Consider the following 25,586-nt stretch of genomic DNA (forward strand, 5'->3'; position numbering starts at 1 on the left):
ACCCCTTGCTCTAGCCAGAGACCTTGGTTCTAAGCTGGTGATTTTTGCTCAAACCATATGACCCCACACTCAAGCTGGCAACCTCTGGGTCTCGAACCTGGGTCTTCTACATCCCAGTCCGACACTCTATCCACTGCGCACCGCCTGGTCAGGCCAGAGACTTCCTTTTTGCCTCTTTGTTTTGTCTACTACAAGTTCATTTCTCAGAGCTAAACTCATTTTCTCTTTGGACAGAGACATTCCTCTTAAGTACTTTAACCCCTTACCCCAAGCAGAACAGCCTCCACAGCGGTTCAGCAGACACCAGTGGCACTCTTCATTATTTCTCACAACTGCCCGTGAATCTGAATTATCTTAATAAAATACCAGTTAAGAAAAATATTTTAAAATCAAAAAAGGAATAAAAATAGTACATTAGAAAATACCCAGTTAGTACCCAAAACAGTCAGAAAAGGACATGAGACATACAGAAAAATAACAAAATGGCACATAAAGCCAAGCATAGCAATAATAATATTAGATAGATTACTCCAGTTAAAAAGCAGCCAGTTGGCAGACTAGATTTTAAAAAACTGCCCTGGCTGGCTGGCTCACTTGGCTGGAGCATTGTCCTGCAATGCAGAGGTGGCTGGTTCGGTCCTTGGCCGGGGCACATACAAAAACAGATTTTAAAAAAACCCAGAAGGTCCATCTATATACTCCCAACAAGAGACACACTAGATTCAATGACATAAAGTGATAGAAAATGATACATTTTGCCAAGAATATGCATAAGAGCTAGAGTGGCTATGTCAATGACAGACAAAATAGACTTTAAAGAATTACTAGAGACAAAGAAAGGTATTTTATAATAAAATAGTCAATCAATCAGAAAGATATAACAATTATAAACATACACCGACCTAATAGCTAAACCCCAAAATACCTGAAGCAAAAACTGACAAAATTAAAGGTGAAGATAGATAATTCAACAGTCATAGTTGTAAACTTCAGTGTCATTCTTAGTAATGGGTAGAACAACTACCAAAAAACACCAAGTATACATAAGAGTTAAACAACACTGTCAACCACTTGACCTAACTGGCATTTATGGAACAATCTACGTAATACACATTCTTCTTAAACACACATGGAACATTTCCCAAGATAGACCATATGCAAGGCCAGTGGTTTGTAATAAAAAGTTTCTTAAAGAGCCAGTTAGTAAATGTTTTAGACTTGTTCCCTATAACAGTCTCTGTCACAGTTATTCATCTCTGCTATTTTAACTCAAAAGCAGCCATAGACAACACCTTCACAAGTGAACATGACTGTGTTCCACTAAATTTTATTTATAGAAACAAGCAGGCTATTCCTAGTTTGCAAACCCTTGTACTAGGCAATGAAATAAGTCTCAATAAATGTGAAAGAATTGAAACCTAACTTGATGGAATTAAATTCAAAATCACCAAAAGGAAATTTGGGAAATTCATAAATATTTTAAAATTAAACATTATACTTCTAAGTAGCCCATAGATTAAGGGAAAAATTACATGGAAAGTTAGAAAACATTGTGAGCTGAATGAAAATGAAAATACAACAAACCAAAATAATGGGATACTACCCAATGCAATCTGCAGATTCAGTGCAGTCCCTGTCAAAATCCCTATCGTTTTGTTTGTTTGTTTGCAAAAATGGAAAAGCCAACCTTCAAATTTTTATGGAATTGCAAGGGGCCCAAACAGCCAAAACAATTTTGAAATAAAAGAAAACAGAGTTTGAAGACTTAACTCTTCCCAATTTCTAAACTTACTACAAAGCTACAGTAATCAAAACTGTGGTACTGGCATAAAGATAAACATATAGACCAGTGGAGTAGATTTGAGAGTCCAAAAATAAACCCCAGACATCTGTGACCAATTGATTTTTTTTTTTTTTTTTTAGTGAGAGAGAGACAGAGAGAGGGACAGATAAGGACAGACAGGAAAGGAGAGAGATGAGAAGCATCAGTTCTTCATTGTAGCACCTTAGTTCATTGATTGCTTTCTTTTTTTCAATTTTTATTTTTTATTCATTTTAGAAAGGAGAGAGAGAAAAAGGGGGAGAAGCAGGAATCATCAACTCTCATATGTGCCTTGACCAGACAAGTGCTGTGTTTCGAACCAGCAACCTCAGCATTCCAGGTTAACACTTTATCCACTGTGCCACCACAGGTCAGGATTGCTTTCTCATATGTGCCTTGACCCAGGGGGCTGCAGCTGAACCATTGACCCCTTGCTCAGACCAGTGACCATGTGGTCATGTCTATGATCTGTGACCAACTGATTTTTGACAAGAGTGTAAAGACCATTCAGTGGGGACAAAATTGTCTAAAAAATGGTGCTGGAAACTGGATGCAAAAGAATAAAGCTGGACCTCTCATATCTAATACAAAAGTTAAGTGAAAGTGGACCAATGACCTAAAATATAAGAGCTAAAACTCTTAGAAGAAAACATAGAGGCAAATCTATATGATCTTGGATTTGGCAGTGGATTCTTAGCTGTGACACCAAAAGCATGAGCCACAAAAGAAAGGATAATTAGATCACCAAAATTAAAAAATTTTTGTGCATCAAAGGACATCAAGAAAGTAAAAAGACAAACTACAAAATGGGAGAAAATTTTTACAAATCATATATTTAATAAGGGTTTAGTATCCAGAATACATAAAGAATTTTTGTAACTTAATAAAAAGACAATCCAGTTTTAAAATGGGCAAAATACTTAAATAGCCATATTTCTCCAAAGCACATGAAATGAGCACATGAAAGAATGTTCCATATCATTAATCATCAGGGAAATGCAAATTAAAATCACAATGAAATAACACTTCACACTCATGAGGATGGGTATTTAAAAAATAAAAAGCAGACTTTGGATGGTGATCACACAATACAACATACAGATGATGTGTTGTAGAATTGTGCACCTGCAACCTGTATAATTTTGTTGTTAACCAATAAATTCAATCAAGGAAATAAATAAATAAACAAAGCACAGAAATAAATGTTAGTGAAGATACAAAGAAATTTGAATTCTCATACATCACTGGTAGGAATGTAAAATGATATGTAGCCACCGTGCAAGAGTTTGGTGATTCCTCAAAAAATTAAATATCAAATTATCATGTGACCCAGCAATCCACTTCCAGGAATATACCCAAAAGAATTGAATACAGGTACTAAAGCAAATCATTGAGCACAAATATTCATAGTAGCATTATTCACAATGGCCAAACAGTGGAAAGAACCTAAATGTCCATCAGGGTATGAGTGGATAAACAAATTGTGGGATATACATACAGTGGAATATTATTCTACCTCAGAAAGAAATTAAGTACTGACACATACTACAGAATGGATATGAACCTCAGAATCATTATGCTAAGTGAAAGAAGCCAGGTACAAAGTCATATATAGTATGATTCCATGCATATGAAATGCCCAGAATAGACAAATCCATAGAAAGAGAAAGTAGTTTGGTGGTTGCTGGGTCTTTGGAGAGGGATGTAGGGAGTAACTGCTTCATGGCACAGCGTTTTATTTAGAGTGATTGAATGTTTTGGATTTAAATAGAGGTGGTGGTTGCACAACATAGTGAAGGCACTAAATTCCTCTGAATTTCTCAACTTTAAAATGGTTAATTTTATATTATGTGAGTTTCAGTAGGTTTTTAAGTATATACAGGGTATATAGGTATATACTCTTAAGTTGTGATAAACCTAAATTTTGTAAATTATTTTCAAAGGTGCTACTTTTGTCATAATTATTTGCTACTTGACTTTAAAAATATACTTAATAAGTTATTTTTATTAAATCGTTGCTCAAGTGAAGGCACCGTCATGGGAGGTGACGTCTGCCACAACATAGATGGAAAGGTTCGCTGCGAGGAGCCCAAGAGCCAGGACATGTACCTAAGGCAGTTGGTAAAGCTACATGGGTTTCTGGCCAGATGAACCAATTCCACCTTCAACCATGTGGTGCTGAAGAGATTTTTCATGAGTTGAACCAACCAGCCACTGCTAACCTTTTCTCGGACCATCTGGAAGATGAAGCCTCCTGACCAGGAGGGCAAAACCACTGTGGCTGTAAGGGACTGTAACTAGTGACAGGCACGTCCAGGAGGTGCCCAAGCTAAAGGTGTGTGTACTACTTAGGAGCCACCATGCCTGGAGCCGCATCCTCAAGGCCAGGAGCAAGATCCTCACCTCCGACCAGCTGGCCCTGGACCCCTGCAGTGGCTGTGGCACTGTCCTGTTTCTGTCCTTGCGAGGACCTAAAGATGTACAGGCATTTCAGCAAGGCCCCAGGAACCCCTCACAGCTGCAGTGAACCCTGCTTATGACCCAAGAGCTGGAAGTTCAAGCACACGGAAAGCCCACAGGCCAGCCGAGGATAAAAAAAAACTAACCCCAGATTCTACCTTGTTATTAAAAAGATTTTGGAGTGAGACACTTGAATCCATGTAAACAAAATAAATTAAAATTAATAAAATTTTTAAAAAACATTTTGGAGGCTAAATCATTGTTTAAAAAATTAGATTATTGATAATTACCCAGAAAATGGACATAGTTAAAGCAGAGGTTAGAGGCAAGAGGCAAATTTATAGCTATTAATGTTTGTATTAGAAAAGAGTAAGAATTCAAATCAATAACCTACAAATCCACTATAATGAAGCTATAAAAAGCAGAGCAAACCAAACCCAAAGCGAGTAGAAGGCAGGATATAATAAAAGTCATTAACCCTGGCCGGATAGCTTGGTTGGTTAGAGCGTTGTCCCAACGTACAGAGGTTGAGGGTTTGATCCCTAGTCAGGGCACATATAGAAATGGATTAGTGTTGTGCTCTCTCTCTCTTTCTCTTTTTCTTTCTCTTTTCTTCCCTTCCCTTCCCTGCCTTTCTCCCTAAAATCAATAAGTAAATTTTTTTTAATTATTAAATTACAGGTTCCTCTGTGGAATCAAATTCTTGTGTACCTTTCCCTTTTGTATCTTGATGAGAAATCCCACTGCCAGTAAAATACTCATCTTTGTTTCTTTTCGTTTGTTTGTTTGTTTGTTTGTTTAATAAATTGATTAGATGGTTTGAAATTTAGGCTGAGACTAGAAATTTCAGGAACCATGAGTGATTGAAGGGAAGAAAAGGCTTTCATGTAATTAAAGTCAGAAATGCTGAGTAGGATCCAGCCGTGCACTGGGTGTTTCTCCTCTGCATTCCCACAAAGAGCAGTTACCAAATGACTTCTGCATTTGTGATACCTAAAAGGCAAAGAATGCTTACTACTAGAATGATAAAAAATAGCTCTCTTTTTAAAGATTATTTTATTTTAAAAGATTATTAATACACTGAAAGGATATGATGGAAATACTATAGAACTAGTATATCACTAGTCCAGGATTAACATCTTGGAATAATACACCATCTACTTAGACTGTTGGGCCAACATATCAAGCATAGCTGAGCAATTGCATTTACCACAAAAAGGGAGAAAAAAAGTACTAAAATGTATTCTGCATCATTGTATCTTCTGCCAACTCCCACCTCTCTGGAAATGGATGGTAAGCTGCTGCCAAGAAGTCACAACTCACAAGAACGTCTTAGCAGTCAGCCACCAAAAGTACTGAGGCAGCTGTCTCCTTCCTGTGATGACAGCACTACCTCTAATACTCTGCATGTTTGTGCCTCTGTTCAGAATCCCCAAGAGCTCCTTGGTGGGGCCACCCAGTGCAAGGACCTCTGCAGGGCAGAGTTCTCACACCACTAGCTCACTGCCAGCTGGTCTGGATGAATGGCTGTCTTAGGGCAGGATAGGTGTTCAATTCCTGCGTCTGGGAACCAGGATGGCAGACCACTTGACACAAAGCTTAGAAGTGTGTGCAGAGGAGCTCCCTGAGAAAGGAGCACTGGGTTTCTTTCTTCAGACTTCTTTTATGACATTTACTCCTTTTTTTTTTTTTACTACTTTTATTTAATGTGATTCCACCCCACTGGCCCCACCAGAATGTTCACATGCATGCACACATACACACACACATTAAAGCCTTACATGAGAAAATTGAGATATAGATGGGCCAAATACAGACTCTGTTGCCTATTTCTCTATTAGTCCTTTCAGCATGGATGTTTAACACTCATTTCCTAAACTGAGAGTTATTTTTCCAAATCTAATTTGTCTGGTGAAAGATAGTTCTAAGAGATTGAAGTGTATTTCTAAGGAGGTGAAAAGGGTTATTGGACCCAGTCCCAACATGGGGTGGGGGGGACCCCCCATACCAACAGTTCTTGGATACTAGAAGGATGTTCGTGAATTCAACTAAATTCTGACATCTACCCAGAGACAGCATCTGATTCTACAAGTGAATGGTTCAGTCCTACAAGACTACATACACACACACACACACACACACACACACACACACACACACACTTCAGACACCAGCCTCAAGCCTATTCTCTTACCTGTATTTTTGATCAACTGGCAATAGATTGGAGGCTCCAATGACCCCCTCCAACTCAAAATGCCAATCGCATGTCCAAGTTGTTCCCTTTACTTCTGACGAACTGGCTATAACTCAGTGGTTCCCACTACCCCTCCTTAGTTCCAATTAGTTTGCCTGAATGTCTCACAGAATTCAGAGAAACATTTTACGTACTAGATCCCTGGTTTATTACAAAATGATATAACTCAGGAACAGCCCGATGGAAGAGATGCCTAGGGCAAGGTGTGTTTGAAGGTGCACGGAGCTTCCAGGCCCCTTCCAGGCACATCACTGTCCCAGCACCTCCATTGTCTTCACTGACCCAGAAGTTCTCCAGAAAAAGACCAACAGGCTGTCCTGGACTTTTATGCCCCCTCTATATATCCCCCAAACTCACCTCATTAACAAACGACACCTTTTTTATTCGCAACACTCAAGAAATAAATGATAAGGGTTTCCAGAGCTGTAAGCCAGAAATTGTGGATGAAAACCACATTTGTATATATTTCCCTTGACATTAATATTGATGGAAAATTCCAGAAGTAAACAATTCATAAGTTTTAAATTGAGTGCTTTTCTGAATAGTGTGAGGAAATTTCTCAGTGTCCAGCCCTGGATGTGAATCATCCCTTTGTCCAACATATCTACATTGTACCTTTAGTACAATAGAATCTTTTGAGAGAGAGGGAAAGACCACTTCGTGTACCTTTTATTATAGTATATTTTTATAACTCTTCTATTTTCTTTTAGTTGTTGTTAATCACTTATTGTAAATTAAACTTTATCATAGGTATGTATGTATAAGAAAAAAACATAATGTATATAGGGTTTGGTACTCTCCAGGAATCCACTGAAGGTCTTGAAATGTATCCCCCAGGAATAAGGAGGAACTACTATACATGTACAAAGATGATGCTATCTTGGTTTTTAGTCTTTATAACCTAATTTTTAAAATTTTCTTTTCCCCCCACAGTTCATCCATGAGCTCGGATTTCCCACATTACAACTTCAGAATGCCCAATATTGGATTCCAGAATCTGCCTCTCAACATATATATTGTGGTTTTTGGCACTGCTATATTTGTCTTCATCCTTAGTTTACTCTTCTGTTGCTACTTGATTAGGTAATCAATTTTTATTCTGTTACTTTAGAGTATGTTCAACAATAATAAATTAATTTTCTGCCCTTATGTTAGACATTTTTATAAATATTGTGAATGAGGAAGAGCCTCCTAGGTTCTCTCAGCTGGTGTAATAATCAAACTGATACTAGACAAGAGAAAAATAACAAAATTTAGTTACATATGTACATATGGGAACCCTACATACACGGGAGAGTCAGAGATCCCACATACGTGAGAAGGTTCAGAGACAGAATGTTAAAATGATATTTGGCCCTCTGAGCTAAAGATAAGGTAAGGTGCCTCAGGGCTTCAGAGAGGAGGAAGGTCATTTGAAGGATCATAAGAAGAGCAGATGTTCAGTAATTACATGTTTTCCCTGCCCAGTAGATCATAAAAACTTATTTATGGTTATAAATGTTATGGGCAAAGCACCCAATTTAGATTCTTTAAGGAAGAGATAAAGCTTTCTGTTGGGCCCACAGGGTCTCAGTTGCCTTCAGCACAAAATAATCTACAGGTCAAAGTTGCACATCTTGAGGAGGCCTGTTCTGAACCACTTCAGAAAGATGATTAGCAAATTTTTAAAACTTAAGGTGGCTTAACACTTTAACTTTCTATGAGTTACTAATCAATAAAACACCTTTATACAGTCTTCAATCCTTTCTGTTGATGAGGTGTTTTACTCTGGGAGAAAATTGTTCTCATTTGTTTTTCCAGGATATTGACATCTGGATTGGATAGACTTAAGTCATTGTCTAAGTCATTAGGGATCAGAAAACAATCTCCAAGTAAGATCCAAGCCTTTAAGCAAATTCTTGTGCTCTCTCAAGATTTTAACCTCCCATTTGTTGTTGAACTGGTCTGGTGTTCAGGTGATTGGTTATCTGCATAAAACAGACTATTCCACAAGCTCTGCAGCACATGTATTGACAAGTGATGAAGGCTAACAAGTAACTTGAAGGAAATGGATTTGGCCAGCGAAAATTCACAGTTGCTGACTCATGATTGTTTAAGTGAGCATTTTTCTCCTTTTCAGTATTTAGTAAGCCTAATTTTCAAAGCCAAACTCAGACTGTAAAAATTTTTATACTGTATTGTTCAAAGAGCTTTATGGAATAAAATAATAGAAAATTGGGTTTATTATACAGCTATACATCTTTTTTTTTAGTATTTGTACAGTGTATAATTATGGTCAAGATAAATACTGTCTTCAGATATCTTTCAGCAATAACTCATTATTGCCCCCAGTGTTCTGGGACACTTATTTACTGATGGTCAAATTTGAATGAATTTAGTGTGTAGTTTCTAATTTTCTGACAAGTAAATTTATATATTCTCCATAGAAAGTGAATATTCTCTAAAGTTCTCACAATGTAATCCTCCTTGTATCTCATAGACATAATGGCTGCTTATGACTTTTAGGTCTTACTCAGAGAAATAAATACTTAGCTAATATAATTATAGCATTTAGTAAACACTTTTTAAAAATCTATTTCCAGCCTGACCAGGCAATGGCGCAGTGGATAGAGTGTTGGACTGAGATGCGGAGGACCCAGGTTCGAGACCCCAAGATCGCTGGCTTGAGTGCAGGCTCATTTGGTTTGAGCAAGGCTCACCAGCTTGGACCCAAGGTTGCTGGCTCGAGCAAGGGGTCACTCAGTCTGCTGGAGCCCCCAGTCAAGGCATATATGGGAGGGTAATCGGTGAGCAGCTAGGGTGCCACAACGAAGAATTGATGCTTCTCTTCCTTCCTGTCTGTCCCTCTCTCTATCTCTGTCACAAAATAAATTAATTAAATTAAAATGCTTTAAAAAAATCTATTTCCAGAAAGTTTCTTTTTCTAACATTTCTTTAATAATAGTTTGATAAATATTATGTAAATATTCAGCTTTTTTTTTAAGTGAGAGGAGGGGAGATAGTGAGAGAGAGCTTTTTTTAATTAGAGAATTAGCCATAATTAAACAGGACCATACCACATTAAAATATTTCCTTTTTTTTCAGACCTACTAAAGTTTTTGGAAATTTCTCTATAAATACTGGTTTAATTCAAATTTCAAAATGTAATATTTGAAACCAGTTTTTTTTTTAAGCGAGAGATGGAGAGGTAGAGACAGCGCTTACATGCACACCAACTGGGATCCACCCAGCAAGCCCCCTACCAGGCTATGATCTTCCTGTCTGGGCTACTGCTCCATTGCTCAGCAACCAAGCTATTTTAGCGCCTGTGGCAAGGCTATGGAATCATCCTCAGCAACTGGGACCAACTTTGCTCAAACCATTTGAGCCATGACTGTGGGAGGGTTGAGGGGGAGGGAGAAGCAGATGGTCACTTCTCCTGTGTGCCCTGACTGGGAATCAAACCTGGGATTTACACACACCAGGCCAATGCTCTACCGCTGAGTCAATGCTCTACCGCCAGGGCCAGTATTTTTCTTAAAATAGAAAAATTAAAGGCTTAAGTCTTTGACTTAGTAATAAAAACTCTATTATGAGCTATACATTTTAGAATATTTTTTTAATTATTTTTATTTATTCATTTTAGAGGACAGAGAGCAAGCAAAGGGGGGAGGAGCAGGAAGCTTCAACTCCCATATGTGCCTTGACTGAGCAAGCCCAGGGTTTTGAACTGGCAACCTCAGCATTCCAGGTCGAGGCTTTATCCACTGAGCCACCACAGGTCAGGCTTAAAATAGCCAAAACAATATTGGAAAAGAAAAACAGAAAGACTCATATGTCCCAATTTCAAAACTTCCTACAGTAATCAAAACATTGTGGTACTGGCATGAGAATAGACTTACAAACCAATGAAATAGAATTGAGAGTCCAGAAATAAACTCAAACATCTGTGGCCAGTTGATTTTCAATAAAGGTGCCAAAACCATTTGATGGGGGAAAGAATAGTCTCTTCAACAAATAGCAGGACAGCTAATAATACATGTGAAAGAAGGAAATTGAACCCCTACCTCACATCCAGTTTAAAAATTAACTTGCCTGACCAGGCGGTGGCGCAGTGATGGAGCGTTGGACTGGGATGCGGAGGACCCAGGTTCAAGACCCTGAGGTCGCCAGCTTGAGTGTGGGCTCATCTGGTTTGAGCAGAGCTCACCAGCTTGGACCCAAGGTCCCTGGCTCAAGCAAGGGGTTACTTGGTCTGCTGAAGGCCCACGGTCAAGGCACATATGAGAGGGCAATCAATGAACAACTAACGTGTCGCAACAAAAAACTAATTATTGATGCTTCTCATCTCTCCGTTTCTGTCTGTCTGTCTCTATCTATCCCTCTCTCTGACTCTCTCTCTGTCTCTAAAAAAAAAAAATTAAAAATAGATCAATGACCTAAATATAAAAGCTTGGAAGAAAATGGGTAAATTTTCATGAACTTAGACTGCAGTGGGTTCTTAGATTTGACACCAAAAGCCCAGTCAACAAAAGAAAAAATAAATTGGACTTATAAAAATTAAAACCATTTTTGTATCAAAGAACATTATCAAGAGAGTGAAAATAACCTATATAATTGGAGAAAAATGTTTGCAAATCATATGTCTGATAAGGGATTAATATCTAGAATATATTCTAAAAACTCTTACAGCTCAATAATAAAAAACAGACCTGAGGGTGTGCAGTAGTAGATAAAGCATTGACCTGAACTGCTGAAGTTGCGGTTCAAAACCCTGGACTTGCCCAGTCAAGGCACGTATGGGAGTTGATGTTTCCTGTTCCTTCCCCCCTTCTCTCTCTTACTCTCTCTCCTCTCTATAAAGTCTTTAAAAAGCCTGACCAGGCGGTGGCGCAGTGGATAGAGCGTCGGACTGGGATGCAGAGGACCCAGGTTCGAGACCCCGAGGTCGCCAGCTTGAGCGCGGGCTCATCTGGTTTGAGCAAAAAGCCCACCAGCTTGAACCCAAGGTTGCTGGCTCCAGCAAGGGGCTACTCAGTCTGCTGAAGGTCTGCGGTCAAGGCACATATGAGAGAGCAATCAATGAACAACTAAGGTGTTGCAACACGCAGTGAAAAACTAATGATTGATACTTCTCATCTCTCTCCGTTCCTATCTGTCTATCCCTCTCTCTGACTCACTCTGTCTCTGTAAAAAAAAAAAAAAAAAAAGTCTTAAAAAAATTTTTTAAAGACAATTAAAAATAGGCAAAGGACTTAAATAGCCATTTTTTCAAAGAAGATAGAGTACAGAAGGCCAACACACACATTAAATGATGTTTAACATTATTGGTTATTAAAGAAATGTCAATTAAAACCGCAGTGAGACACTACTTCACACCTACTAAGATGCCGTAATCAGAATATGGAAAATTACAACTGTTGTCAAGGATGTGGGGAAATAGAAACCCACATACGATGCTGGTAAGAGTGTAAAATGGTGCAGCCTCTGTGGGAAAGGGTTCAGCAGTTCCTCAGAAAGTAAACAGAATTACCATATGACCCAGACATTTCACTTCTAGGTGAATACCCAGGACAAATGAAGAGCTATGTCTACACAGAAACTTACTTATACAGGACTGCTTATAGCAACCTTATTCATAATAGCCCAGAGATGTGTACAACCCAAATGTCCATCAATGGATGAATGGTTAAACAAACTGTGGTGTATGTTCAGCCATAAAAAGGAGTGAAGAACTGATACATGCTACAGTTAGGATGAGCTTCGAAACATTATGCTAAATGAAAAGCCAGACACGAAAGATCACATATTGTATGATTTCTTATATGTGTATTTCATATATTTATATTATCCGTAATAGGCAAATCCATAGAGACGGAAGGCAGATTAGAGGTTAATAGGAGATGGGAGAAAAGGGGAGTGGGGAGTGACTACTTACTGAGACCACATGTTTTTGGAAGGCGATGAAAAGGTTTTGAAAGAGAGAGCTTGCCTAACCAGGCAGTGACTCAGTGGATGGAGCATTGGCCTGGGATGCTAAGGACCCAGGCTCAAAACCCCAAGGTTGCCAATTTGAGTGCGGGTTCACTAGCTTGAGTGTGGGGTTGCCAGCTTGAGCAAGAGATTGTAGACATGACCCCATGGTCACTGGCTTCAGCCCAAAGGTCACTGGCCTGAAGCCCAAGGTCGCTATCTTAAGCTCAGTGTTGCTGGCTTGAGCAAGGGGTCACTGGCTCAGCTGAAGTCCCCTGGTCAAGGCACGTATGAAAAAGCAGTCCATGAAAAGCTAAGATGCCAAGACTATGAGTTGATGCTTCTCATCTCTCACCCTTCCTGTCTGTCTGTCCCTGTCTGTCTCTGTCTCTCTCTAAAAATATTTTTTAAAAGAAACTAGAGAGAGCTAGTGGTTGCACAACATTGTGACCACACTAAACACCACTGAATTATACAGTTTAAAATGGTTAATTGTATGTTTTGTGAATACAAATGAAGGAATATTAAAATTTTTTATTAAAGGAATAAAGAACTGAATCAAGAATAGAAAATATTAATAATTATATACCTAGTAAGAAATCAAATGTGCTATTTAAGCATTCCCACAAAGAGACTGCAAGCCAGGTAACTTTGCCAGTGAATTCCTTCAAATATTTAAGAAAAAAGACCACTTTTAAATTACTCTTCCAGAAAATAGAGGAAATACTTCACAACTCATAATGAGCTCAGCAAAGCTTCACAAAGCATTACAAGAAAGGGAACTACAGACTTATGTTTCTCATGAACAAAATATTAGTAAGTCAAACTCAGGGATATGCAAAAGAGGAACTACATTCCAACCAGCTGGGCTTTGGTCCAGGAATAAAGGTATCACCACAACACACCACATTAACATTAAAAAGGGGGGCAAAAGTGATGAAAAAAAGCATTTGATAGAAACATACCTATTCATGATTTTTCAAAAAAACTAGGATATAAGGGAACTTTGTTTATTTGAATCAAAGTTATCTACAAAACTAGAGAGAACATGATACTTAATAGTGATGTGTTGATAGGAACATTCACCATCACCACTCTTCTTTAATATTGTATCAGCAGTCCTAGGCAATCCAGAAAAGAAAAAGGAATAAAAGAAATGAAATAAGGAAAAAAGAAGTAAAATATGTAAGGATTATACCCAGATGAGCGGAGCATCGCCTGGTAGGAGGCTTGCTGGGTGGCTCCCAGTTGGGAAGCATGGGGGAGTCTGTCTCTCTGCCTCCCTGCCTCTCACTTAATAAGTAAGGAAGGGAAGGAGGGAGGGAAGAAAAAATATATATATAAAGATTATAAAGGCAGAGTTGAAACTGTCATTATATATAGACAAAATAATTGTGTATATTAAAAAATCCAGAAAAGTCTACAAACTATTTAAAATTAACAAGTGAACTTATCACTAGATATAGGATAAATATACAAAACTTGTTCTTCCGCCTGACCAGGCGGTGGCACAGTGGATAGAGCATCGGACTGGGATGCGGAAGACCCAGGTTCAAGACTCCAAGGTCACCAGCTTGAGCAAAGGCTCATCTGGTTTGAGCAAAAAGCTCACCAGCTAGGACCCAGGGTCGCTGGCTCCAGCAAGGGGTTACTCAGTCTGCTGAAGGCCCGCAGTCAAGGCACATATGAGAAAGCAATCAATGAACAACTAAGAAGTCACAACGCACAACAAAAAACTAATGATTGATGCTTCTCATCTCTCCGTTCCTGTCTGGCTGTCCCTGTCTATCCCTCTCTCTGACTCTCTCTCTGTCTCTGTTAAAAAAAAAACAAAAAAACAAACAAACAAAAAAAAAACTTGTTCTTCCTATATAGTAGCAAAAAAAAGAAAATGAAAAAAAATTATTTATAGTAGATCAAAAATTACCAAATACCTAGGAAAAATCTAATGAAAGATGTATAAGTTTTCTACCTAGAAATGTATAGATAGAAATTAAGATCTAATAAATAGCCTGACCTGTGGTGGCGCAGTGGATAAAGCATCGACCTGGAAATGCTGAGGTTGCTGGTTCGAAACCCTGGGCTTGCCTGGTCAAGGCACATATGGGAGTTGATGCTTCCAGCTCCTCCCCCCAGTCTCTCTCTCTCCTCTCTCTCTTCTCTCTAAACATGAATAAACTAAAAAAAATTAAATTAAAAAAAATGAAATAAAATAAAAAAAAATAAAAAATAAACTTAAAAAAAAAAGATCTAATAAATAGAGGAATATACTATTTCATAGGTTGGAAACTCAGTTTTGCAAAGGTGTCAGTTCTTTCCCAATTGATGTATAAATTCTATACAGTCAAAATCCAACAGATGTTTTTTGTGGAAATTGACAAGCTCATAAAATTTATATGGAAATGCAGAGGGCCAAGAATAGCCAAGACAATAGTTAAGATCAAAGCTGGAGGACTTAACTGCTAGACCTTGAGACTTATTACAGAGCTTCAGTACTTAAAACAGAGTGCTATTCACCTAGCATTCAGATCTTGCTTTCTAAATACTCTTCTTTAATAACGGGAACCAAGGTTCTCTGGAAGAAGTGGTTAGTTCCACAACCGAGGCATGGAAAATACAAGATGAACCTCAAACATCTTTCAGTACCAGTAAGCAAGGTAATACATGGAAAAGGCTGAAGGGCATGTTTAAAGTACACAGAAGTCAACCTATTGGAGCTCCTAAAGACAATACCTAAATCAGTTTGAGCAACAAAATAAATAGTGATCCTGGCCCTGGCCAGTTGGCTTAGCAGTAGAGCATCAGCCCAGCATGTGGAAGTCCCAGATTTGATTCCTAGTTAGGGCACACAGGAGAAGTAACCATCTGCTTCTCCCCTCCCCCTGTCCCCCTCCCACAACCATGGCACAAATGAGCAAGTTGGCCCTGGGTGCTGAAGATGGCTCCATGGCCTTGCCTCAGGCACTAAAGTAGCTCAGTTGCCAAGCAATGGAGCAGCAACCCCAGATGGGGGTTGCCATGTGGATCTGTTTCTCCGCCTCCCTGCCTCACTTGATTAAAAAAAAAAAAAAAATAGTGATCCTGTTGAATTCTAACACATAGACTAAAACAAATATCAATGAATCTATACTGATATAAATAAATAAGGGAAAAAAAATAAGTGGAGAACATCCGTTCCTTACAGAAGTATTCCAGTTAAGAAATGTACAAGGAATTAGGAAACTACAAATCTACCACAAGGCAAACAATATAAATACAGTGATTGTTGCAAGCAAGATGGGTGTGAACAGTGGACAAAAGCTTGACAGTCAATAAATAGGATATTTGTATAGTTTCAATCTCTCTCCCCAAGATGCTGATCAGTTACAAAGGGGAAAATTGTAAGTTCGGAGGAGAGACCCAGTAGACACTTCCATAACCAAGAGATCATGGTTATTATATCATAACGATGAAAGAAAAGGAAAACCTAAGAAATCTGTCACAGATTGGGAGAGACTAAGGAGATATAACTAGATGCAGGGTGGGATTTCAGATTGGAGCATAGAATAGGGAGAGGACATTAGTAAAGAAAATGGTGAAATTCAAACTATTTTTTTGTTAATATATCAATATTAATGCCAGTATATCAGTGTTAATTTACTTGTTTTGATCATTGTGCTATGGTTTGTATGCGAGATGAACATTGGAAAAGTTGAGTGAAAGGTATATGTGAACCCTATTTCTTGCAACTTTTCTGTAAATCTAAAATTATTTTATAATACAAGCTTGTTTTTGTTTTGCTTTTTTTAACTACCATGGTATTGACACAAGGTACATCTGTTTCCCAGGGCTGCTGTGACCAAGTACCACAAACTGGGTGGTTTAAAACAATAGAAATTTAATCTTACTAGTCTGGAGGGTAGAAGTTCAAAATCCAGGTATCAGCAGGGCCATGTTCCCTCTACAGGCTCTCGGGCAGGATCCTTCCTTGCCTCTTCCTAGTTGCTGGTGGGTAACAGCAATCTAGATATTCTTCAGCTTATAGCTGCATCCCTTCAGTCTCTGTCCCTGTCTTCACCTGGCCTTCATCCCTGTGTCTATATTTCTTCTTCTCTTCTTCTGAGGACATCAGTCATATTGGATTTAGGGTCCACCCTAATCCCAATATTACCTCATTTTTTTTTTTGGAAATTTTTTTTTTATATTTTATTTATTCATTTTAGAGAGAAGAGAGAGAGAAAGAGAGAAAGAAGGGAAGGAATAGAAAGCATCAACTCCCATAGGTGCCTTGACCAGGTAAGCCCAGGGTTTCAAAGCGGTGATCTTAGCATTCCAGGTCGATACTTTATCCACTGCATCACTACAGATCAGAGCCAATATTACCTCATCTTTTTTTAAAATATATATTTTTTTGATTTTAGATAGAGAGGAAGGTAGAGAGGGAGAGGGAGAGAGACGGGAACATAGATCTGTTCCTGTATGTGCTCTGACCCGGGATCAAACCGGCAACCTCTGTGCTTCAGGACACTGCTGTAACCAACAGAGCTATCCGGCCAGGGCCCAATATTACCTCATTTTAACTAAATAATCTGCAGAGACTATTTCCAAATATAGTTATAGACTAAGGTTTCAGTTAGATATGAATTTTTGAGGGGCACTGTTCAATTCAGTACACAAGTATAGGCAAATAGACCAATGGAACATAGTAAAAACTCTAGAAACAGACAAATACTGTGTCTAACTTACAACAGATGTACCACTGCAGTGCAGTTGGGAAAGGAGGGTCTTCGTAATAAACGAGTCAAATGAAAATCTGCATGTGAGTAAAAAGAATCTTGACCTCTACTTCAAATAGTACATAAAGACTAATTTCAAATAGATTATATTCCTAAACGTAATTGATAAAATAAATTGATTTCATAATATCTTCATGATCTGGGGATAAGCAAAGATTTATTTAATTGGACACACAAAAATCCTGAAATTATTGGGAAGAGTTGATAAATTGGACTTAGTTTAAAATAAAAGCTTCTGTTCCTCCAAAGGGACCACTAAGAGAATGAAAGGTGCTCTGTCCAGGTAGCTCAGTTGGTTAGAGCATTGTCCCCACACACCAACGTTGCAGGTTTGGTCCCCTGTCAGGGCACATACAAGAATCAACCAGTGAATGCTTAAGTGGAACAAAAACAAACTTGATATTTCCCTCTCTTTCTTCCTCTCTCTCTCTAAAATCAACAACTAAAAAAATTTTTTAAAAGAATGAAAAGGCAAAAGCCACAGAGTAGGAGAAGATAATTGCAGTCCACAGACCCAACAGAGGACTTGCATCTAAAATATATAAGGAGCTCCTACAAATTAGTAAGATAGACAACTTATTTTTTTAATGGGCAAAAAAAAAAATTAAACAGGTATTTCAAAAAGAAGATATCCAGCCTGACCTGTGGTGGCTCAGTGGATAAAGCATCGACCTGGAAATGCTGAGGTCGCGGGTTCGAAACCCTGGGCTTGCCTGGTCAAGGCACATATGGGAGTTGATGCTTCCAGCTCCTCCCCCCTGACTCTCTCTCCTTTCTCTCTCTCTCTCCTCTCTAAAATGAATAAATAAAAAAAAAGAAGATATCCAGTTGGGCATAAGCATATGAAAGTGCTCTTGGGAAATGCAAATTAAAAGCAAAGTGAGATTACCACGGAACACCTACCAGATTGGCTAAAAAATTTTAAATTGCTCCTATGAAGCAGTGGTAAAGATGAGAAACAACTAGAACTCTCATGCATTACCTGTAGGAGTAGAAATTGGTACAGGCACTTTGGACAAGCAGTTCTACTACCTAGGTATACACTCAACAGAAATGAATCTATATGTCTACTAAAAGACAGGTAGAAGAATTTGTGTAGCAGTTTTATTCATAGCAGCCCCAAACTGGAGTAATCTAAATATTTTCCAACAGTAAAATGGATAAATAAATTATGTTTATTTATAGTGTTCATACAATGGAACACTAAATGTCCGTCAAAAAGAGAATTACTGCAACAACATAAATTTCAAAAGTAATTTTTGACTGAAAGAAGCCAACACAAAAGAATATATACCAAATGATCCATTTATGAGAATTTCAAAAAACAAGCATCGTTAGGCCTGGCCTGTGGTGGCGCAGTGGATAAACCATTGACCTGGAACGCTGAGGTCACTAGTTTGAAACCCTGGGCTTGCCACATATGGGAGTTGATGCTTCCTGCTCCTCCCCCTTCTTTCTCTCTCTTTCTTTCTCCCCCTTCCCTCTCTAAAATGAATAAATAAAATCTAAAAAAAAACCCAACAAGCATCACTAATCCACAATGATAGATATCAGGTAGTGGGTACCTCTTAGGGGTGGATATTGATTGGGAGGAGTCATTTAAGGAATGCTGGAAATGTATATCTTGATCTATGATGGTTAAACTGGTGTGTGTATATATAGGGGTATGTATATATATTTTTAATATTTAGCTGAATTCTTAAGGTTTTTGCACATTATTAGATGTTTATTATACTTAAAATTTTAATTTAAGAAAAGTGATATATTATATATTGAAACAAGTAGACTATCAATATAAAAATTGAAGCTTCATTAAAATATTTGTTGTATTGCCTGACCAGGCGGTGGTGCAGTGGATAGAGCATCAGACTGGGATACTGAGGACCCAGGTTCAAGACCCCAAGGTTGCCAGTTTGAGCGTGGGCTCATCTGGTTTGAGCAAAGCTCCCCAGCTTGGACCCAAGGTCACTGGCTCGAACAAGGGGTTACTCGGTCTGCTGAAGGCCCACAGTCAAGGCACATATGAGAAAGCAATCAATGAACAACTAAGGTGTCGCAATGAAAAACTGATGATTGATGCTTCTCATCTCTCTCCATTCCTGTCTGTCCCTATCTATCCTTCTCTCTGACTCTGTAAAAAATACATATATATAGATATATATTTAAAATATATATATAATATATATATATATTCATTGTATTGAAATTTTGTTTTAATGAGATTTTACTTGAACTTACATTTGGATAACATTTTATGGTTCACTGATCACTTTCTCATGACATAGTAACAGATATGTCATTTAAGTATATTCCAGGATGAAGATTCTGAATTTTAAACCATAAATGATATAAACAAATACCAAAATTAGCAGTTTCCTTTTCCCTCAAATTGTTATATTGGAAATCTCAATATCATATTGTTCATTTGTCTTTTAGGTTAAGACATCAAGCACACAAAGAATTTTATGCCTACAAACAGGTGAGAAATTGACTTCAGATTGGCTTTGATTGTGTTTTTTACTCAAAAAAAAAGAGAACTCAGATTTCCACTTATTTTTAACTAGGACCTGTGTTTATTTTAAGATTTCACTTGCCAATTTGCAGTAAAAAATAGGTCAACTTTAAGTACTCTTCTTTCTTATTATTTGAAGTTATAGAAAGTTTGGATAATATACAATAGTAATATAATTTAACAGAGAATTCAAGCCAACATTTTGCTAAAGAGAAATTCTGTAGCTTTTAGCCTGACCAGGCAGTGGCACAGTGGATAGAGTGTCAGCCTGGGATGCTAAGCCCAGGTTTGAAACCCTGAGGTTGCCAGCTTGAGTGCGGGCTCACCAGCTTGAGCATGGGGTCTCCAGCTTAAGCATGGGATTATAGACTCCATGGTTGCTGGCTTTAAGCCCAAGGTCGCTAGCTTGAGTCCAAGGTCTCTGGCTTAAGCAAGGGGTCACTTACTCTGCTGGAGCCCCCAGGTCAAGGCACATAAGAGAAAGTAATCAATGAATTAAGGTGCCACAACAAAAAATTGATGCTTCTCATCTCTGTCCTTGTCTGTCTGTTTCTCACTGTAGCTTATACATCCTTAAAGATGGTATTAAATGAGATTTTATTAAATGAATTTTTTACCTCCTTCATTTAAGACATACCAGTTCCTCAGAGATGGCCAGCTCTGTTATAGTGATCTCATCTCCCCTTTTGTACTTTAAATGTTAGCTTATGTCATACTAGAAGTCTTCTTGGATCATGACTGGTAACTCCTACCCCTTTGTACTATCCCTTCACTGATTGGTTCTTTAAAGTAATACACTCGGGGCCCTGGCTGGATAGCTCGGTTGGTTAGAGCATAATCCCAAAGTGCAGCCGTTGCAGTTGCCGTTCCAGTCAGGGCACATATATAGGAACAGACTGATGTTCCTCTCTCTAAATTAATAAAATGAAAACATGGAAGTAATAAACTTAGATTTACCTGAAAGCAAAGTAAAATTGTTTTCCATGTGTCATCCATTAACATGTTACCACTGACACCAAACAGTGGGGTACTTGTTCTTTAATTTTCTTTTGGACCAAAGCATGAAATTATTTTGTTCCCATCTTTGGGGGAAAGGGGCAGGCTTCAGCTTATTTGGATCTTTAACCTTGCTGACATGATGTTTCAGAACCATCTCAACATTTTAGGGTTGCATATCTTTTTGTCCATCTTTTCTCTCTTTGAAATCTGAGCTCACTGGTGAGTTCCTTAGATGTCCACACTGATATCATGGATAACCCCACACTCTTTCCCATAGGTCTCGTGTGGAATTCACACAGAGTCTAATGTTTTAGTTTTCTAAATGAATGAATCTGTTTAACTCAGTTCTGTCATGATCTTGACAACCTACAAGATATTTTTATGTAAAAAAAGCTAACTAGAAAGTAAAAACTGGCCTTAGTGGTCACTTAAAAGGTGAAATTGACGGATAGAACTAATAAAATCATAAGGCATTGTAAAAATTGTCCTTAAAAATATTGAATTTTGGCCCTGGCCGGTTGGCTCAGTGGTAAAGCGTCGGCCTGGCGTGCGGAAGTCCCGGGTTCGATTCCCGGCCAGGGCACATAGGAGAAGCGCCCATCTGCTTCTCCACCCCTCCCCCTCTCCTTCCTCTCTGTCTCTCTCTTCCCCTCCCGCAGCCAAGGCTCCATTGGAGCAAAGATGGCCCGGGCGCTGGGGATGGCTCCTTGGCCTCTGCCCCAGGCGCTGGAGTGGCTCTGGTCGCAACAGAGCGACACCCCGGAGGGGCAGAGCTTCGCCCCCTGGTGTGCAGAGCGTCGCCCCCTGGTGGGCGTGCCGGGTGGATCCCGGTTGGGCACATGCGGGAGTCTGTCTGACTGTCTCTCCCCATTTCCAGCTTCAGAAAAATACAAAAAAAAAAAAAAAAATTGAATTTTGCCTGACCTGTGGTGGCGCAGTGGATCAAGTGTCGACCTGGAAACACTGAGGTCGCCAGTTCCAAACCCTGGAGCTGCCTGGTCAAGGCACGTATGGCAGTTGTTTCCTGCTCCTCCCCCTTCTCTCTCACTCTCTGTCTCTCTCTCTCCTCTCTAAAATAAATAAATAAATAAATATTTTTAAAAAATATTGAATTTGAAATTTAATACATCCCTCACAAAAGCTAGATGGTAGCTTTTGGTTATGATTTCTGAAAATATAATTTGCCCTCAAAACTATTTTTGGTTTCAGGAATATAAGATTCAAAATAGAGATTTCCCCTGAATTTCAATTGTCTGTGTTTTCACTTGAAGATGATATATAACTCTAATAGCTAAGTTTATTGTCAGAAATTTTCTGCTTAAACAGTAACTTGCCCTTCTGTCATTTGGCACGCCTTTAAACTGATAGCAGTCCCAGTCACTACACAGTCAGGTGAGGGACAGTACCTGGATGAATTTTAAGCCTATTTACATAACTGTAGATAGAGCTACAGTTTTCTGAGGATAGTGACTTATAATAATGAGCAAAGCTTCTAAAGATTGACCTTACTTTTTACCCTTCTATAAACTACTGAGCAGTCAGTCCCATCGCCCGCGCTGGGCTCACTGACGCAGAGGCAGTCAGCCCGTTTATTTCCCCCGCTAGCGCTTAGTCCAGAGGAGCATGTGCTGTCGCCCCCAAAATAACCTATTGCCAAAGAGATTGCAAAATTGCTTTCCAGAAGAATATTGTATTTATTGCTCAGATTCAAAGAATGTTGATAAAATTTTCTGTCTTAAACTGTAAAAGAGATTCTCTCCAATACTGAATATGAGGGAAAATGAGCTATATACACAAAAGAAAAATATTTGCAAGGATCATGAGAAATTTTTAAATTTCAGATTTAAATTGGCATAAAAACATCCTTTTTGTCTTACAGGTTATATTAAAAGAGAAAGTAAAAGAACTGAATTTACATGAGGTAAGTTGCCTTATAAATACTTTAATATTTTCTTGAGCTATTTTCTAATAGAGGGATATGCTGTGGTATGCTTAAACATATTAATCTTCAGAAGGTGAAAAATTAGGTTTATTTTCATCAGCTTAATAGAACATTTGAAAATGAGATCACATAAAAATAACTGTGCGAAGACTTTAAGAGAGCAGCATAACCCATATTTGTAATAGCAATGGCGCCCATGGAGGATGGCGTAGCAACAGGGGGGCTGCTTGCTGTCAGTGCTGGAGATTCGTTCGTTTTTCTACTCAAGGTGAATCTGCAGTCATTTCACTCTTGAAAATGTCCCCAGTGGTCCCTACTTATCAACGTCGGAAAGAAAAGCAGTGATTATTTCTTGGGGGGAGAAGTTTGGGGAGGTGAGGCACAGGGGTGCGATAGGGAAGCACATGCAGGGAGAGGTATAGCCTTGGGATTATCTAGTGTTGAGGTTGCATGATTGTTGGCTCATAGGTGTTCCCTGTATTATTGTGCTTTGTAACTTAAATACAAAGTGTGTACGTATCCTGATGTACACTGTAAGACACATAGTCTGTAAGAATTCTTTTTCATTTTGTTCCTTATGTTGACTAACTACAAATGTTCAGAATTTTTATTTTTAATTTTAGAGCCTCTTTCTCTTTCTGAGTTTTTGAGTTGGTGCTTAACAGAAGGACTTGGAATGCTGCACGTGTAATATCTGTGTTTTTTATAGATTAACTGGAGTGAAGTCACATTGCCAGCCTCTTTAAAGATAGTTTATGAAATTATTTGAATAATAATTATTATTTATATTATTCTTGAACACTTTGAAATCATCTAGTGTCCCTTTGCTCTTTCTGCATATTTTTAATCAGAGTTGATAATGTTACAGCATTTTAGACCCTAACCTTGAATGAAACTCAAGCATTGATTGATTACTGTTTGATTTTAAAATTTTCTCAAAAGTTAACTTTGACACGTAGCCAAAACTAACATGAAATAATAGCGGAAGATCCCTTTCCTATTTGGGTCCTCTTTGATGGCCATAAATAAAAAGATTAAATCCTGACATGTATTAGCAACATTGAATCACCAGGTTTATCAGGAACAGAAGTCTTCCTTATTGCTTTGACTTATAAGTTCAGAATCTTGATCCTGAGTCAGTGCGTTGTGTTGCCGCCTTCTCTATCAGAGTAGGTCATCCGCCTACCTGTACCCTCCCACCTCAGTGTTGCTGAGTCTGACCAGACTCCTGACCCACCCTCCCGCTATTAACACTATAGCCCAGCAGCTTGTGTTTAGAGGCCATTATGTACTTTTGGTTCATTCCAGATGCATTTCTTAGTAATGAAACTACTTTTTGTCAAACACGTGTGTATATTGACTAATTCTACAGTGACACATAACTTGGTCCTGTGTCAGCACATGGAATTTCAATATGGATACTGTTATTAATGAATAATTACAGTAGTGAAAAATCAGAGACAAGCTAAACGTCCATCAGTAGTGTAACAAATAAATAAGACATGATGCACTGGAAGATCAGCCACCCAGAGAGGGAGAGGAAAGGCAGAAAACCCAGTGCAGTGATTCATGGAGTGAGTACTGCAGCCGGCAAAATTAAGGAACAAGTCTGTCTATAAATACATCAGTCAACCTGGAAAAATCTCTAATGGGATCTCAATAAAAGCAGGTTACAAAATGATATACATGTTTATATGACATGTAAAATGAAATAAACACCAGATTGTTCATGGGTTTATATGCATACCACAAAGTGTTTGACTCTGAGAATGACACATAACGATCACATGGAGGAGGAGAAAAGAGGAAAACGATTAGGGGAAGTTAGTCAAATGGATGTTAATTTTATATGCAGTGTTCTTAATTTTAAAGAAGGAAAATAAGTTAACATTAAATTTTAAAATAGTTTTTCAATTATTGAATGCACATGATATGTCAGACACTGTACTGAACCACAGAGACACAAAGAAGCATAAAATATTCATTTCTGTTCTCAAGAAGTTAGGAGTCTCGCAAAGAAGACTGTAGATGAGGAAGTCATACGATGTGCGGAAGTGTGCTGTTACCTGCTGTACACCCTGAGACGCCCTTGAGAGGCCCTGTACTGCATGATCACATAGCCTCTTGGCTTTTGCTCCCTTAAGGGAGCCTTCCTCGGACTTTGCAGACTCAGATGCCCAGACACCACCAGCACCATCTCCAGCCTCTATGGCTATGTCTATTTATATAATTTTTTGTTCATTTTTTTCTTCCAGTCTAGGAGTCAAGCAACACTTATAATAAGTGAAGCTAAGGGGTGATATATACATATCCAAACAGGAGAATATATTGTCTTTCTATAAAGAAAAATATCCTCTCTTAAAACCCATAGTACCTGACTGGTGGTGGCACAGTGGATTGAGTGTAAGCCCAGTATGCTGAGGGCCCCAGTTGAAAACCCGAGGTCTCTGGCCAGAGCATGGGCTTGCCAGCCGGAGTGCAGGATCACTGACATGATCGCAGGGTCACTGGCTTGAGCCCAGGGTCACTGGCTTGAGCCCAAGCTTGCTGGCTTGAGCAAGGGGTCACTGGATCAGCTTGAGCAATGTCCCCTCTCCACCCCCCTCCAGTCAAAGCACATATGAGAAACAATCAATAAACAGTGAAAGTAAAGCAACTATGAGTTGATGCTTCTCATCTCTCTCCACCCTCCTTCCTGTCGCTTTTTTAAGATTTTTAAAAATTTTATTCATTTTAGAGAGGAGAGAGAGAGAGAGAGAAGTGGGGGAGGAGCAGGAAGCATCATCTCCAACATGTGCCTTCACCAGACAAGCCCAGGGTTTCAAATTGGCGACCTCGCATTCCAGGTCGACGCTTTATCCACTGCGCCA

At 38.7% G+C, this 25,586-nt stretch overlaps 1 protein-coding gene and 1 pseudogene across 1 annotated transcript in view; both read left to right on the top strand.

Annotated features, from left to right (window-relative positions):
* The window catches only part of RNF24 (ring finger protein 24), a 69,517-nt gene that overhangs the window by 36,409 nt on the left and 7,522 nt on the right, over positions 1-25,586 (top strand). The window contains exons 2-4 of the mRNA XM_066387318.1: positions 7,470-7,619; positions 19,700-19,742; positions 22,654-22,695. Coding sequence (XP_066243415.1) covers positions 7,477-7,619; positions 19,700-19,742; positions 22,654-22,695 — 228 coding nt within the window. The 5' untranslated portion in view covers positions 7,470-7,476. The remainder of the gene's footprint in view (positions 1-7,469; positions 7,620-19,699; positions 19,743-22,653; positions 22,696-25,586) is intronic.
* On the top strand, positions 3,853-4,452 carry LOC136405986 (large ribosomal subunit protein eL18 pseudogene; annotated as a pseudogene).

The sequence above is a fragment of the Saccopteryx leptura genome, chromosome 5 (genome assembly GCF_036850995.1).
Source record: "Saccopteryx leptura isolate mSacLep1 chromosome 5, mSacLep1_pri_phased_curated, whole genome shotgun sequence".
Taxonomy (NCBI): Eukaryota; Metazoa; Chordata; class Mammalia; order Chiroptera; family Emballonuridae; genus Saccopteryx; species Saccopteryx leptura.